At 41.7% G+C, this 15817-nt stretch overlaps 1 protein-coding gene across 2 annotated transcripts in view; it reads left to right on the top strand.

Moving 5' to 3' along the window:
* TGFBR2 (transforming growth factor beta receptor 2) overlaps positions 1 to 15817 on the top strand; it is a 61191-nt gene that overhangs the window by 23177 nt on the left and 22197 nt on the right. For both annotated transcript variants that reach the window (XM_050891037.1, XM_050891038.1), the window contains 2 exons: positions 6788 to 6959; positions 8624 to 8814. In XM_050891037.1, the coding sequence (XP_050746994.1) occupies positions 6788 to 6959; positions 8624 to 8814 (363 nt within the window). The remainder of the gene's footprint in view (positions 1 to 6787; positions 6960 to 8623; positions 8815 to 15817) is intronic.

Below are 15817 nucleotides of genomic sequence, written 5' to 3'. Positions count from 1 at the left end.
TATTCCCTGTTTTCAGAATGTGTTCACACTTCTATTGTAAGTGCTGAGCTGGCGTCTCCTCACACCTGCATTAATGTCAGTCAGGAGTCACGGCAGTGAGCTCCGTTCTTAGGCGTGTTTGAGGCAGTTCACTGCCATCCCCTGTACCAGTGAGAAGAGCCCAGCCCATGATTAAAACTGCCAATGCTAGCTCATTTTGGACGTAGTGGATAAAAATAGTGTTATCTTAATGCTTTAAATACAAGAATGATTTTTATCTTCAAGGTTTCCAGCTTAGTATGCTGTTCCCTCCCTTATTTTCTCTGGTTGTGTCCCTCCCTCCAGCTCCTGCCAGATTTGATTCTGTTTCTGTGTCAGTGCCTGCAGCAATCCCTAAAGCAAAGTTTTGCCAGTTCCACTTGCTGTTAAAAGCCAGGCACTTCCACTGCAGAGACAAGTCAAACAAAGTTTTCTAACTCCGGCTCCTTTTCCTTTTGTCTTCTCCATCTGCACATACCTTTCCCAGCTCCTTGCCTGCCAGTAGGTGGGACATGGCGGTTTCCCACATTTCAGTGCAATTCATCAGTGGCCTTCCCGCTATGAACCAGTTCTTCTGCTTTGGCCTTCCTTCGGCTGGGGGTGGCCAAACTACTTCTGGCTAGGTCTAGCTTGTCTGAATGGCTTACCTAGTCTGCCCTCTTCTTTCCTAGCAGACTTCCAGTCATGGCTGAAGAGCAGGTCATAGTCCACACAGTGTTCGAAGGCCTGTGGGCCCCGCCAGACCGTTCTTTCCCCCCATCTCATAGTGGCTGCTTTGTGATAGAATGGGTTGCAGGGCTGTGTGTATGTCATGTTGCATTAACAGTTGTATTGTTGCCATCTGATAGGTGTGACTTGCATTTTTTTCATATGATGGGCAAGAGCCATTACATGATAGGGAGAAGTCATGACATGCATCTCCTCCAAGTACTTCAGGAAGAAATGTGTTCATAAAAAGGAAGTTATTTTGGTCTTTATCCTTTGCAGAGCCCCGATGAGGTTTGATCAGGCAAGAAAGCAACACAAAGATCCCAACCACTTTGCAAATGAAAGTGCAATCAGTACACTTAAAGGCATGTCTTTGAGTACTGACTAAGGCAGCTGTTGTGCTAGGCCGGAAGGCTGAAGATCAAAAGGCAACTTAGGAGGTGAAACACCTTCCGAGCGAAAAAAAGGAGTAAGTTGCTAGGACCAGGGTGATATCAGTGATCTGTGACTATATATGATACAGATTGAGGCAGAGAGATTCTGCAAAAGAATCTGTAGGAATGTGGTTTTCTGGAGGCCTGCCACAGAGATAGTTAAATATCTGGTGAGCTAAACATTTATGGAACCTGTTTTCCCTTGACATATTTTAGTTCTAAGTAAAAGATAGCTCATATTTGGCTTTACAGAGGCTGTCTCAGCACTCTTGATAATAATTGTTGTTAATCTTAATAGAAACAGTCACAAAAGTCCTGTGCCCATGGTAATCCTACTGGAGTAAATCATAGTTGAGATAAAGGACTGCAGCCCAAAGCAGCATCCAAGACAGTATGAACTATGTGAGTTCATACTCGCATAGCGAGTGTGGAAGTATGTATCAGAGTGACACTCCATTTCAACTCATGATGACATTAAGCTCAGAATTGGCAGCTCTAACTGAAAAATTGAAAATACATATTTCATAGGGTTATCCCTGAAGGTGTTGTCATGGGAGTTACTAGGTGATCTGCAGTGTTGCCAACTCCTGTGATTTTATGATGAGTCATATGATAGCTGACATTTTTCTTGAAGATCAAGTTCCTGGATTCCAGTGATTTGTTTTCTTTTTATCTTTTCATTTTGTAAGTTAGACAGTAATTCCAACCCTCTTGCTTAGGGCCAAAGTTTCAAAACATGACTCAAATGCACTCTAAGAGTCCAGGCAGCAATGGCAAATAAAGAAGAACCCAGTAGTTGTTTTTTGGTTGGGTTTTGGTTTTGTTTGGGTTTTTTTTTTTTCTTCCTTTATTTCCATGATCTCTCTGGCTAGTCTTGTGATTTTGTAACTCATGAATTTTGAATCTTTGGGTTTGATTATGGTTCTGTCTTTTCTTCCTTGTATTACTGCACTGAACATAATCAGTATAATTAAGAATAACCATCAGGATCTATCCAGGTCTTAAAAGCAAAGCTCAGATCACGCATTTTCCTTGACTCCTTCCCTTCTGCAATAAATTCAGCACTATTTGTAAGGCAAAGAATGTGCTTTTGTATCATCACCTCTCCACTTTCATGATGCTGGCAGTGTCCCCATCACTATCAAAGTTCTGTTGAGGTTATAGGTCGTGTACTGGGGGGGGGTAGGCAAAATAGAAAAAATACTGTGTTTAGTACTGTTCCTGGCAAAACCTGGTATCTTTCTGTTGGATGAGAAGGTAATACAGCTTGGATGTTCTTCATAGCTGCTACTGTGCTTTCCAACCACTGAGTTACGATATCGTGGAGCTGTGCTCTTTGGGAGAACAAGGACAGTCTTCTTCAAGGCTTTCTGATAAAGGCGTCCTCCTCCTTGCAGATTTCCATGATGTAGTGGAGTGAAGTCTTAAATTCGAGTCTCTCCCATCAGGTGGAATTATTTCACAGTAGCTGAGTAGTTGAGTCCCCATCCCAATATCTCCCTCAGCATTTTTTTTTTTTTTTTAAAGGGATGGGATCTATCTGCTCAGCAGTGCCATTTTATATGTATGTATGTGCCAGAGGCACTGCATGAGAGAAGAGAAATGCAGTAACAGTATTTTACAAGATAGGAGTAAGAGAAATTGGCTGCTTTTTCTGAAATGCATCCTAAGACATAAATAAAGTTTTCCAGTGTAGATATTCCCAAAAAGACAGCATGTTGGTTTGGGCTTTATTTAAATGCTGTTGGCTTTTGAGAGTTCTGTAATGATACTAAAAAATAAGAGGAATGTAAATTGTAGCCTGAGGCCTCAATGAAAGTTGCACATCTGCAAACAACAGACACAAAGCAAACAACTTCAAGACAGTCAATAGACTTTGGGTGAGGCATACTGTTTATAAGGTCCTAAGAAATGATAAAAAAGATGTGAACCATAGAGTAAAAGTGTTGTCCTGCAGGCCTGGCTCCACCAGAATCCATGGAGTTGATATTTCTTACATGGCTGCTCTGGTGTCTCTTCCATAATATCCAGCCCACATGTTGGCTTGCATGTTCCGTGCATTTTAACCATGGTGACTGATTTATGCTGAAGGAAACCACAGTCTTTTATTTGGAGCCTTCTTCATGGACAAGGAAGCAAGGAAAGCTAGAATTAGGCTTCCTGTAGAAGTCAAAATAAGAAAACTAACATTAGAGAGTAGATGGCAAAACTCGAATTTTAGGAGACAAGCACACATTTTAGGATGGCTTCCTTCAGACGTGCAAATCTGTGTTTTCTCTGTTGACTTTCCCATTATATCCACTTTTTTTTTTTCATGAAAAATGAAAGGTTGCTTCTGTCCACAGTGTGGAAATGACTTTGGTTGTCTGAACGGGAGAAAAACTTGAGGAGTTGGCTCATGGGATATGAAGTGCGCACTTCATGATAATCAAGCATTTTTAGAGATGGACATTCAAGTGACTACAAGAAGAGGAGCAATCTTGCTGGTTGTGAACAACTCATTGCTTATGGGCCCCTCAGGGAATGAGTGAATACGCTTCCCTAGGGAAGAATCCTACCAATTTGTCATTCTCAAGGCAGGATTTTGTTGATTAGGGATAGGTCTGAGTTCATGTGACTTGGAAGGAGACCAATCTTTCCTGGATTTCTAAGTCCTCAGAATGTAGTAGCAGGCTGTGATCAGAAGAGAGTGATGTTGAGGTTCACATCCGACTCCAGATTTCATCTCAGGCCCTTTGCAGAGGTTGATTTCAGCATCAGCCTGATAGGGGAAAGTCAAACTTGGCTTTAGTTTGGAACTAGATGGGTTATCACAGGGGGCAAGACTGAGCTGTATTAATGAATAACACATGAACACCTGCTAGAGCAATGTGGCAGTATTAGGGAAAGTAAACTGCAGTCTCACTTTAAATCAGATGCTGAAGCATGGAAGAAAGTTTGTCCACCTGGGTAGTTTGTCCAGTACCTTGAACTGCCAGAGGCATGAATAGAGAGGCACTGCACTGTCAGCCTCTATTACAAGAATTTTGGGGAGAAAATTCAAGTGTAGTCACTTCTGGAAGTCCTAAAACCCCGTTAGCTTTTGCCATTAATTTAACCTGTTCAGAAATTAGCTGGCCCTAACTACACAGCCTTTTGCTAGCAACTGAATTAAGGCCTACCACACTAACGTAGAAACTTAAGGTTTGTGACCTTGCAGTGGATTGCTGCTTTCCAGATAGCTTTTTTTTTTTTTTTTTTTTAAATCAAGTTGCTTGATTTGGAGATCCTCCCTTGAAAGAAGTCCAAACTTATTTTCACCCGTTTGTTCCAGTGGGTGAGTCTTGACAGAACTTGGCATGGCGGGGGACGGCACAGGAATGAGCCCTGACTCTCAACAAACATAATGTGCTTGAACCAGTTTACCTAAGGACCCACCTTCATATGGCTTTTGGCTCCAGTGCTGCGGGCACTAGAGAGGACTGAGTTGTGTCTGTGGCAGAGCGATCATCCATCGCGACACAGCTGCCCAGTGAAACGTGGAGCCATGTGAGCTCAGAGCTGAAAGCAGTGTAGATGCAGCTAAAGTCTTTGCAGTTTGAGCAGCAGATGTCTTTCCCCTGTGCTCAGTTGTGAGCTGCTTGGCACCCTGCCGCAGGTTTCCTGTGTGAACTTGGGTGAGTCACTTCATCTCTCCCTTGATATATGTCTGTATTGTTCATCCAGGCTTTTAGGACTATAGATTGTCTCTTACTGGGTAGAGGGACAGTCCTTCATTATCAGATTGCTTTGATCATTACTGGAACCTAGATAAACCAATATAGCTATTAGTTTCTCTTCAACATGTGGTAAATAAGAGGTTCCATCCAGAAGAGAGGAGCGTTTTGCCATAATGATGATTATATTAACACATATTTTATAGAACGCTAGATTCAAGACCTTTTGAGTTCCTACCACACCTGCTTCAATGAGGCTTTGTTCTTCTGCATGGCTTCTGGGAGTTGTTGCAACACAAATAATTAAGAACAAGAAATGTTTACCTGGGGCTTAAAATTCAGCCAGCCTGTAACATACTGCCAGCGTTCTCCACCCGAGTAAGTGCTCCCAGTGAGCTCATCATAACCCTCCCCTCTGTGTAGGAGCTGCTGCTATACTGTTAAAATCATTGGGAGTTTTGCCACTGATTACAATGGCAGTAAGATCAGAGACCTTAGGTCAGTACCAGAGCATGCTAGTGATGAGAAAGATGTGTGATTTGGATGAAGAGGGAAGACTTTTCTCTCAGTCCCTCACAATGGCTCAGAAATCCATTGAAAATGTTAGCAAGAGGCCTTTTTATTTCCTTCTGGAAAAAGCATGTATATTTAATTCCTGTAATAAAATATTCTAATGGTAGTAAATAGTGAAGTTCTAGAAGGAAAAAATTGATTTCTCAGCTAATGGAGGAGAGAGGGGGAAATTACGAATCCCTGGTTGCCTATTATCGGTTGACTAGCAACATTTGGCCACAGAGAGCAATATGAACATAGTTTTAACACGCAGGTGGCTACAAGAGAAGAGCTGTGCTATATGAAGCCCAGTATCTCCTTAAAGTGGTACAACCTACTTTTCCAAATATATTACAAAGTGAGTCAAACCGAAACTGTTGTAGATAGTCTGCTCCACTTCAGATAGTTGCATATTCATTTTAGCTTTAGAAAAATGTTTATGTTGGCATTTTCTGTTCCTTGTAGTCACGCTGGCTTTTCAAAATAGTTTTTGAACTAAAAATATGTTTCCTGAAATTCATACACTGGGACAAAAAATATCTCTTCCCTTACTGCTACCACACTGAAGCAGATGGTGAGTACTAAGACTCAGAACCAGTAAGCAAGTAATTCTTCAGTGCCTGGGTGCAGAAAAGTAGCTGTTGGGTCAAAGTACACTTCTACAAGACAGACTGTCATTGCAAGTTAGTTTGAGTTCAAGTCCCATTGAGTTAGCCCAGGAAGACTCCAGTGGCAGATTACATGAGCTGCACAGATGCCCTATTGCATTTTCAGCTTGAGTTTCACCCACAACCTCTGGCAGACCATCTACCTTAAGTTGAAAGTCAGTTCCAGCTCTGTGTTTTTCTGTGTGAACAATAATCAGATTAGGGACGACACCTAGGTTATGCCTCAGGTTAGTAGAGACAAACTTGCAAAATTCATCATGGTCCATGTCATAATGATGTCACACAGCTAACATGCATTCCCACTATGGTATCCACAGTTACTTTGGCATGCAGACTGTGATGCAATATATTGTACATGGGGGACAGATATGCTGCCTGTGAATAATGCAAATGGGTAACTGCAGAGTAGTTATTTCAGTGCAAACTGGACTCCAAATAAGTTTGATTCTGCAAATTACAAAGCAACTTTTGCTCCCTCTGAAGTCAATAGAAGTTGATGTCACTTTTCAAATTCACTTTGATTAACCTCATCTTGACACTGTGGCACTTGCCCTGTTGTAAAGAAAATTGGTAGCTGTGAAAGATCAAAGATTTTCTAATTTAAGGTGGGAGGGAATGCTTGCTGCTGCTGAAAACCTTATCTTCATAATGAGCAATAACGCAATCTGATAATCTACCGTTATTGAGTTTCCTTCTCTTTTTTTTCCTTAAGCTGAAATTATGTCACCTGTAGACAGAAATAAGGAAAATGGATTGCAAATGCCAAACCTATGCAAATTTTGTGACATTAAAGTAACAACCTGCTCAAACCAACATCACTGCAAGAGCAACTGCAACATCACTGCTATCTGCGAGAAGAATAGTGAAGTCTGTGTCGCTATATGGTAAGTTATTTCTTCATACAGATGGGGAGGGGAGCACACCTTCATTCATCATTACTTAGTACTTTCCTCGATTGCTCTGATATTCAGAATGTCCCTGCTACCTCACCAGGCTTTGCTCTCTCGCTTCCAACTCGTATCTGTGCTCAGCATACTGAGCGTTGCTTTGGGTTAACAAGTCTGATATGAAATGTTCTGGGGATTTTTTTCGTCTAAAGCAGTTCTTTTCCAGCTTATGCTGTTATTGGAAAAGAGGCATGTTTTTGCTCAAACCATTAAGCTGCATCCACCCACAGCTCTCAGAGTAGAAACAGATTTGAGACTGAGAGAGGATTGTGGTGGCATTTGCTGAAGAAAGACAATTCTCTCTCAGGTTTCAATGTGAACTAGATTATGTAGATCTATCACAGGAGGCTTATTTACCATGTATAGGTAGAAATACTTTCTCTTAATGGTAAAAAAAATCTTCTGTGTATTTAGTGACTCTGATGTAGGTGTGGTGCTTTTTATATAGTGTATGTCTAGGTTCAAAGAAATCAAGAGTATAAGAAAATGAGTTGTAACACTTTTTTAGAATTTGTTGACTCTAAACTTGCATTCCAGTCTAAAAACTGGGGTTTTGCCCTTCCATAAATGGTAAGCCAATCCTACCAAAGAAAACCAGAAACACTCTTAATGAGTTCGTAAGTGGACACAAGTAACAGAACTGAATATTTGCAACATTGCTGCTGATTTAGGAACATAATTAGAACCCCTTACAGAAAGATATAATTAGTTCATTTATTGAGGGATTAGTTGTGTCCATTGACTTGAAGAGATGTTCAGCATAATTGGAAGTAGACACTTGAAATGCAGGATCAGTTCAGTGTGCTGTTCCATATTTGTCCTGTGCTCCTTTAGTAAGTGGCCAGTGTCTATTATTGCCATACAAAGTGGCTATAGTGCAATTTAAGATACACTCTGGATTTTTCATGCCAATTTATCCAAAAGGCAAATGAGTTGAGAACTGTATTTAAAGTACTCTTTGCCTCCGAGTCTTGTGTCAATTAAATGAAATCTGTGGACCAGGACAAAACACAGGAATATGGTCCAGATTATCAGGTGTAAATATTTCCCTGACAGCGAGGAGACTGTAGCTTGCACCAGTTCTATGGTTAGTATTGGTTTTATTTTTTATTTTGTTTAGTTATAAGGGTAACTCCTTCAGTGCAGAAATTGTGCTGATTATAGGCTTCAAAAGCAAAACAAAAAGGTCAATTCACTAGAAATTCCGCAGATTTTGAGGAAATAATTCAGTTTTTATCATAATTTCCCACAGATTTTTACTGTCTGCACAGTGACCACAAAAACCAAAACTATGTTCTGAAGTTCACAGCAGTTCATTTGAGCATTAACTTGAATAATTCTGGGTGAGATTTTCAAAGGCACTCATTGGAGCTTAGTGGTAATATGATACAGGAATAGCTGTGCCATTGTACAAATGCCCCAGTGTGAGGAGCCCAGACACAGTCAAATTTACCCCATTCAGGAAAGTCAGAGAACATATGCTACTCTTTAAATCCCATTTGAGTTCTCAAAACAGGCAAATTTCGGGCAGGCGCAGTCCTGTCTGCTCCCTTTGTAAAATATTCCTTCTTTGATTTCAATTTTCTCCTTTGGATTTTTAGGAGACAGAATGATGAAAATGTGACATTAGAAACAATATGTCATGATCCCCAGAAAATACTGTATGGTCACATGTTGGATGACTCCAGCTCAGAGCAGTGTTTGATGAGGGAAAAGAAGGAAGATGGGGGACAGATGTTCATGTGTTCCTGTACAGGTGAAGAATGCAATGATATGCTCATTTTTCCATCAGGTAGGTTTAATAATTTACTCTGCATTCCCAGGCTGTACCTTGCAAGTAATATTAACTGTGTCATACCAATGAACTTTGGAATCGCATTTTCTAGAGGAAAACTTCTAGTGACAGGGGCTATTTTGATCTCTTCCGAGTATTGCAAAATCTCAACCATTCTTTTCTGTGTTCGGAGGATATTTCTTCCTGCCAGGCTGTCCTCCTTTTGAAGTAAGTCTGATACTCAGCTCAAGACATTGCACTTAAAATTTGATGAAAAGAAAGATGAAAGCAAGATGTTTAGAGTTGTTTTGTTGACACACCAAAATGCAACACGCTAATTACATTATAAAACATAAACAAGAGGCAAATGCCATATTTAAGGTCTTGCCTCTTCTAAAAGGGTATATGCCATAGTGTGACATCTGTATATACAGATACTACTGAGTAACTTGATAGGGTGTGAATGTAAAGTCAGCTTCTCTGTTGTAACTATCTTCACTTGTTCTGTGGCGGGCGTGAAGTAGCTAGAAGGTTTCTTCACTAGTGGATATGGTACCTCATGCTTACTACAGCACAAGGACGTGTATGTGAGTTCAGTTAAACCAGTGAAATCTGAGTATAGACCAAATCACAAGTGCATAACCTGTCCCCATTCCACTGCATGAATGCCTATATAGACCACTGCAAATACAGTAAAGGCAGTGCAGGTGTGTACAGTGCTGTTGGACCTCGTGCTGCACGCACAGATGTGCATGTGTGTATGCACACACCTCACTTTATTTTCTCCTACCTGCTGGATCCCACAATGATTCTTTTACTGAGACTACGTCAGGTCTCTCGCAGGCAAGTGTGAGGCCTCCTGTGGAGAACTTTGTGTGCACGCACTTCTAAATGAATACGGCACACAGAACCTGTCCTTATCACCTGTAAGTTTCTCAGAAAAGGATATGATCAAATCCTCATTATCTGAGATAACAAAGGGTTGGGACACTGTTTCCGCTCCTGGGAAACATGGTGCGTGACTGCACTGAGGCGGACAACTATGTGAGTGGCTTCTAGCTCTTGCTTCCCAGCCCTCCAAGAAGGCTAACTAGTTTAGGTTGCAAAACCACACTAGATTATCCCAGAGCAAGCTAGAAAGTCTTTGCCTCCCTTGGCCAGGCTATCCATATCTGGTGCCACCTACTCCCCTCTTCCTCATTCCCTCCCCAAGCTTGATTTGAAACCAGACAACCTGACTACTGATCCATGGTTGTATGACCAACTCTTATTTGGGTGGGCTTTAAAGGAGTTGGAGTAAATACTGGTATTGATGTGAGCACAGGTGGTAGACAGAAGACCTAATTCTAACAGATTGCCTTGATTTTATTGAAGAGAACGTGTTCCCAGTGAAAAGATCTTACTCTGTGTTGGCTGTCTAGAGTTTTTATACAAAGCGAACCACACCCTTGTGGATTTTGGCTAATTTGTTATAAATTAGTTACGTTATAGCTGTTTCTCCTGGAGCTATGTAGCTGAATACAGTCGCTCTGACAAATGTGTGTCTTCTGTGTGTATGTTTGTGAAAACGGTTCTATAAGTTCAACACCAAGTGCCTTCATTCCCATCAACTCTGCAGCCCCCCTCACACTTCCAGAGCAGCCTAAAAGGAGCTGTAGTATAAATTAAAACCCAGTGTTTTTACCCTAATTCCTTTCACTCTTCGAAGTGGAGCTTTTGCTTCTAGGTCATGTGCTGTAAGCACTCTAGGTGACTCATGAAAACTGTGCCCTGCATTCACATGTAGTAAGTGAATAACTACAGATAAAAATTAAAGTAATGTAAAACTTCAGTTTGTAACATTTCCACTTCATTCACAAACACAAGCATTAACTCCAGTTGGGAGGGGGGAGAATTGAGGCTTTGTCATTCCTTTTTTATTGTTGTGGATTAGTGTTTCTTTTAAATGAAAACAGCCCCTTTGGGTTGCTTGCCTGGTTAGCCATGGCAGGAAGACAAACGATTTTTACAGTATCAGACATGCGGTTTCCTGTCTGTGTTTAACTTTGAGCAGAACATCACAGCCAGCTGGTCCACGGCTCCTCCAGACAACTAGATAATAGCCTGTAATAATTTTTGCCTTTGGAATGACTGTCATCCAGATCTATTCTGTACATTGTTCTTGCCTTTTTTTCTCTCTACATTTCTTGTACACCAGAGCAAGAATTTTTGCAGTGTTTTTGCACATCCTATGGTTTTAGAGAGTGGACAAAAGCTAGTCTAAAAAAGCCTGATCAAAAAGTGATTGTACTCATTTATTAGCAGAAACAGAGATGATAAAAAAGATTGTAATTTTTCACCTGGTAATTACAGCCTTTCCTTTCAAGCTATTGCTATAAACGATCAGTGTTCTAGCTCTTCTTCCTCCTGGGTGCACACTTAAGACAGGTCAGATTTAGTTTGTCCCTGGTGTTTCTGAGGTAAGAAAGAATATTGTGGGTAAGGCAACAAGTTCTAATTTCCACCAGAGGTTAGTCACTACATTCCAGTGATTCACAGCTGAGCTGTTATTGCTTATAGAAGAATTGGTTTATAGCACTGTTGGCTTGTATCAGTCTTGACTGTGAAGGGTAAACCTCCTGACTCCATTTTTACACACAAACTTCTAAAGATTTTGGGTAGTGGGAGGTGGTGTGACTCACCCAAGGGTGGCTTTGGAAATAAGTAGTTACATCCAAATCAAATGCCTGTTTCTTGTATGGACTCTTAAATTGCCAATCTGCAAAATAAGCAAGACACAGTCAGACATGTGCCTAAACGTGCCTGTAGTTCTGCTGTGTCAGGGGGCTTCTGACCCTGATTCAGATCCCTGGCATTTCAGGCCACGGGCAGCTGCTAGAAAACACTGTGTGCAGAATCACTCCAAACAATGTTCTGTAGTTCTTGGAGAAATAGTGTACAGGAGACAGGTAGCCATTGCAAATCTGACTACTCTGTGTTTATTTTTTAATCCTTCTTTTTTGCCAAACAAAATTGTGGGTGACTGGCAAGCAGCTTACACCCCTGTGGTGGAAAAATGCTTCTCACAGCAAAACTCAATGCCAGTCTGTTTTAATTATTATTTATTCAAATGTCTAATGTCAGTGTTACCAGAAGGCAAAGCCAGGGAGCAAAACCACTGGAAAAGATTAGCGAAAATCAGGGGGAAAAAGGCTCTGGCTGGCTAGAAGTTGGCTAGGTGGCAGACAGAGGCCTGGTCCTGCTGTCACGGAAAAGATGAATGCAGGACTAGAGTACCAGGGTTTTTTCCTCCCTAATGTCTAGTTGTGTCTAGTGGATCTTCTGCATCTTGCTTTGCCATCTTATGTTTTGACCTGTTGTGATGAACCAGGTCTGTCTGTAGCTGTTTGCACAGTTCCAGGCCTCCCTTGGAGTTTGGGCAGCTTTGTTCCTCAGCCTTCCCTTAGCCTCACCATCTTCCAGCCTCTATTCATCAGCCAGCGCGAGCATGACGAATGCCTAACAAAGTTCTTCTTTATTAACAATCTTAAGCTATTTGGCTGAGGTCAAGGCTTGTTTACCCAAAGGGACCAAGTAGGACTGTGCTCTTTCCAGCCTCACGTCTGACCCGTTCTCTGAGCGCAGAGATGACCAGGCACTCATTGTAGCTGCGGAAATGGGATACCTGCATGTTACTCAGTGCATGACCTACCTGCTATGCAGTGAAACTTCTTCCTGTTGTGCAGGCTCATTCAGACACATTCATTCAGCGGCGTGCAAACGGGTGACCCCAGCACTGGAGTCTGCAGACAGGAAAACAAATCCTTTAAGTACTGTTGTCGTTATATATGCAGTTGTTATCCTGGGCATCAAGTTCAAATCCAAAAAAAAATGCAGAGATCTCAAAATTTGGAAATAGGATTTGCAGACTTCTAGCACAGCTCTGATTGGTTTAGAGTTGCTTCATTCTGGTAACTTACATGGTGATCATTTTTCATCCTCACCTGTCTTGCCCTGCTATGCAGATCTCCATGCAGCTTCCGACTGAGGTGTCTGTGGGATCGTTCAGGTAGACTGTGTTTATTTCTCAGGTACTGCAAGATGAGGTCATCATTTTGGGCATTCCCACCGCACCCAGTCGTAATATGGGAGAAACCTTTAGCAGCAACAATGTATACAAGTTTTAATGATTATCTGAATCATCCAAACAGTTGCCTTGAAGTATCAAAACTTCAGTGATAGAGATGACTGACAAGTTTTAATGATTATCTGAATCATCCAAACAGTTGCCTTGAAGTATCAAAACTTCAGTGATAGAGATGACTGACAGGTCAACAAGAGTTTATGAGAATAATGAAGCTGATTGGGGAAGTGTGTCAGAGGGGGGGAGGGTGTTGTGCTGCTAACAATCTTCACATTGATCATGGTTTTACTGAGTTTGCTAAATGAGAGCGTAAGAGACGTAAGTATTTGATTAATCAATTGTGGCTGAGTCATTTGCCCGAATGAATTACAGCCTGTGGATTTGCAGTGTGTCAAGTGCTGTGATTGCTCACTGTGTACGGTTGTTACCTGGGAGACCTGGTATTGTTCTGCTGCCTGAACCACCGCAAGCATGCCTGTGTGATGCCTTGTCCTGTGCCCAGATTGCAGGAGATATGGATAATGTTTTAGAGTTTCCTTAACTTGGTATCTCTCACTTGTCTCTAACATGTTGCCCCTGTCTTTTCCTTTCTTTCTCTCCTCTTCCTCTCCTTACTAGAGTCAAAACGTTAGTGATTTTACTTGACTACATAGGAGGATCTCAGACTTAAGAGCAGACTTAAGATCTGTGCACAAACAGCCGCCAGGCCATAAATACTCATGTGATGAGTTGTCCAGTGCTCAAGGAACAGCAGAAGGCAGATGATTACAGCTGGACTGCTTCCAAGTGGATTTTAACAAAGGCTTTCATTAATCTGTTTTTCTGTTATCCAACTAACATGTTCAGAAGGTAACTGTCTTCCAGCTGCCCCATGAAAGAGGTCAGTAGCATTACATAATGTTGCACAGAGCCTCTCACCGCTTGTGTATTGGCATTGTTCTCTATGTTTCCTCTTAGGTATTTGCAGCCACAGAGTCCCACCCAATGCCTGCAGCTGTATGTAACCAAAGGAGAGGCTGTCTAATACTGAACGTCTGATTCACTTAGTGGGATAGAAAGGAAATAGAATGGAAAGAGGCAAAAGAAGCCAAAATTTTGTTTTGCTCTGTATTATTTATATTGTTTGCTTCCTAGGAAAATAACCATGCAGAGCTCAGTTACAGATTTGTGTAAAAACAAACTAGGCAGCACTCTTCCAGTCTGGTTGGCATATTTGTTACAATTTGCATCACTTGAGAGCTTAATAAGTGTGGGAATGTGGCCAACCTTTTATCAGGTTGTCATGGAAGAGACTTTAATAATTACAGACAGAAACAAACTGTAACTAACACTGGCAACATAATATTTTGGGAAAGGTTGGAGGGGTGAAACTCAGGCTGAGAATAAAAATAGTGGTTAATGTGTGGCATCTGTTGGAACATATTGAAACTGGAGAGATTGATTTGTTCCAGAAAACCACCAGCAAACAGCAGCAGACACTGAGTTGTATAACTGAGGCATGTATCACAGAAACACAGTCACATCATGTAAAGTTAGAATATGTCGGCTTTCATATCGCTGAGTAGGAAAGCTCAGCTACAAAAGTCAAAATGTGTGAGAGATGCCATGTACACACAGTGAAGTGACCTGTTAGAATGGGAGAGATAAGAAGGGAATGCATCCAGGGGTGGGAGATTTTAAACAAATGGGTGCTGTGCCAGCAAACCAAGGAATTACACTTTCTAGCCAGCAGTGAGGGAATAAAACAGCAACAAACTATTTGTTCTGTCTTAGAGCTTAAGAGTTTCTTAAACCTCCTGGGTGCTGAATAGCATACTTGGCAATCAGTTGAAAAATGAAATTCTGCTTACAATAGACAAAATATCCATTACATCATTGCTGCCCAGCCTTTTCACTGAAGTAAGCTACCCAGAGGCAATCAAGTTGCCTGCCTCCTGCCCCCATGACTAAGATGCAGCCATTCCCATCAGGTGATGGATGCATATGCATGACTCTTCCAACATGTAATACATATAACTGGGTCATGTAACTGGGGATTTTCCCTGGGCATAGCAGAGATGTCTTGAGTCCTGATCACCCGGTCGTGGGTAGTCATGTGCTGAGGGCAAAGCTGCTGGTCCCCGGGGACAGCAGCAGTGAGTGTGCCACAGCTCTCCAAAACTGCTCATACCTTTGCCTTACTACCTCTCAGGAAAAGAGGTAAGTGGTGGCACTGGGCAATGGCCTGCATTAAGTGCTCTGAGGGCTGGGTCTGGTTTGCCAGCCATATGTTGACTGCAGAGCAACATTCAGGCTGGCAAATAACCAAAAGGTCAAGTGAATGAGTTCCCACACCTTTGAGCAAGCATCCCTAGGGCCCAAATTCTGAGCCATGCAGATGGCAGTGCTTTAGAAAGTCAGCTTTAGAAACAGGCTCTAGAGAAGGCTTTATCTTGTCACTTCTACTATTTGAGCCCCTATAGCAGGCCAGGCAGACCTGCCAACTACCAGAGCTAGTGCCTCTCCAGGAGGCTGCTTCAGCAGATACTATGTTTTGGATACCCTGGCAATATCCTCTTTAGACTAAACGATGAAGACGTACAGCTCAAACACAATGGCCTTGACAGACTGGGTTTACGTAGTCCAAAAAAAACTCTTGTCAAATTCAGGAACTGGCTGCAGGAATTTAACTTTCAGGGAAGTCTACAAGAAATGTCAGGGTTTATTTTCCACTGGATAGCAAGATAGAGTCCACTCTGGTTTTAAAATCTAGTAATCTCTGTCTTCTGCCATCAGATGGTTCAGCATAGAGCTGAGGGAGGGGTGGAACTGATTTCCTGCCCCACAAAACTATTAAGTTGAAAAAAAATTCATCTCTAGCAAGGATGGAAAATTAAAATGTTTCCAAGAAACTGTCAA

This window comes from Gymnogyps californianus, chromosome 2, assembly GCF_018139145.2.
Source record: "Gymnogyps californianus isolate 813 chromosome 2, ASM1813914v2, whole genome shotgun sequence".
Lineage (NCBI taxonomy): Eukaryota > Metazoa > Chordata > Aves > Accipitriformes > Cathartidae > Gymnogyps > Gymnogyps californianus.
The sequence above is the reverse complement of the archived record's forward strand: the minus strand, read 5'-3'. Positions and strand labels throughout refer to the sequence as shown.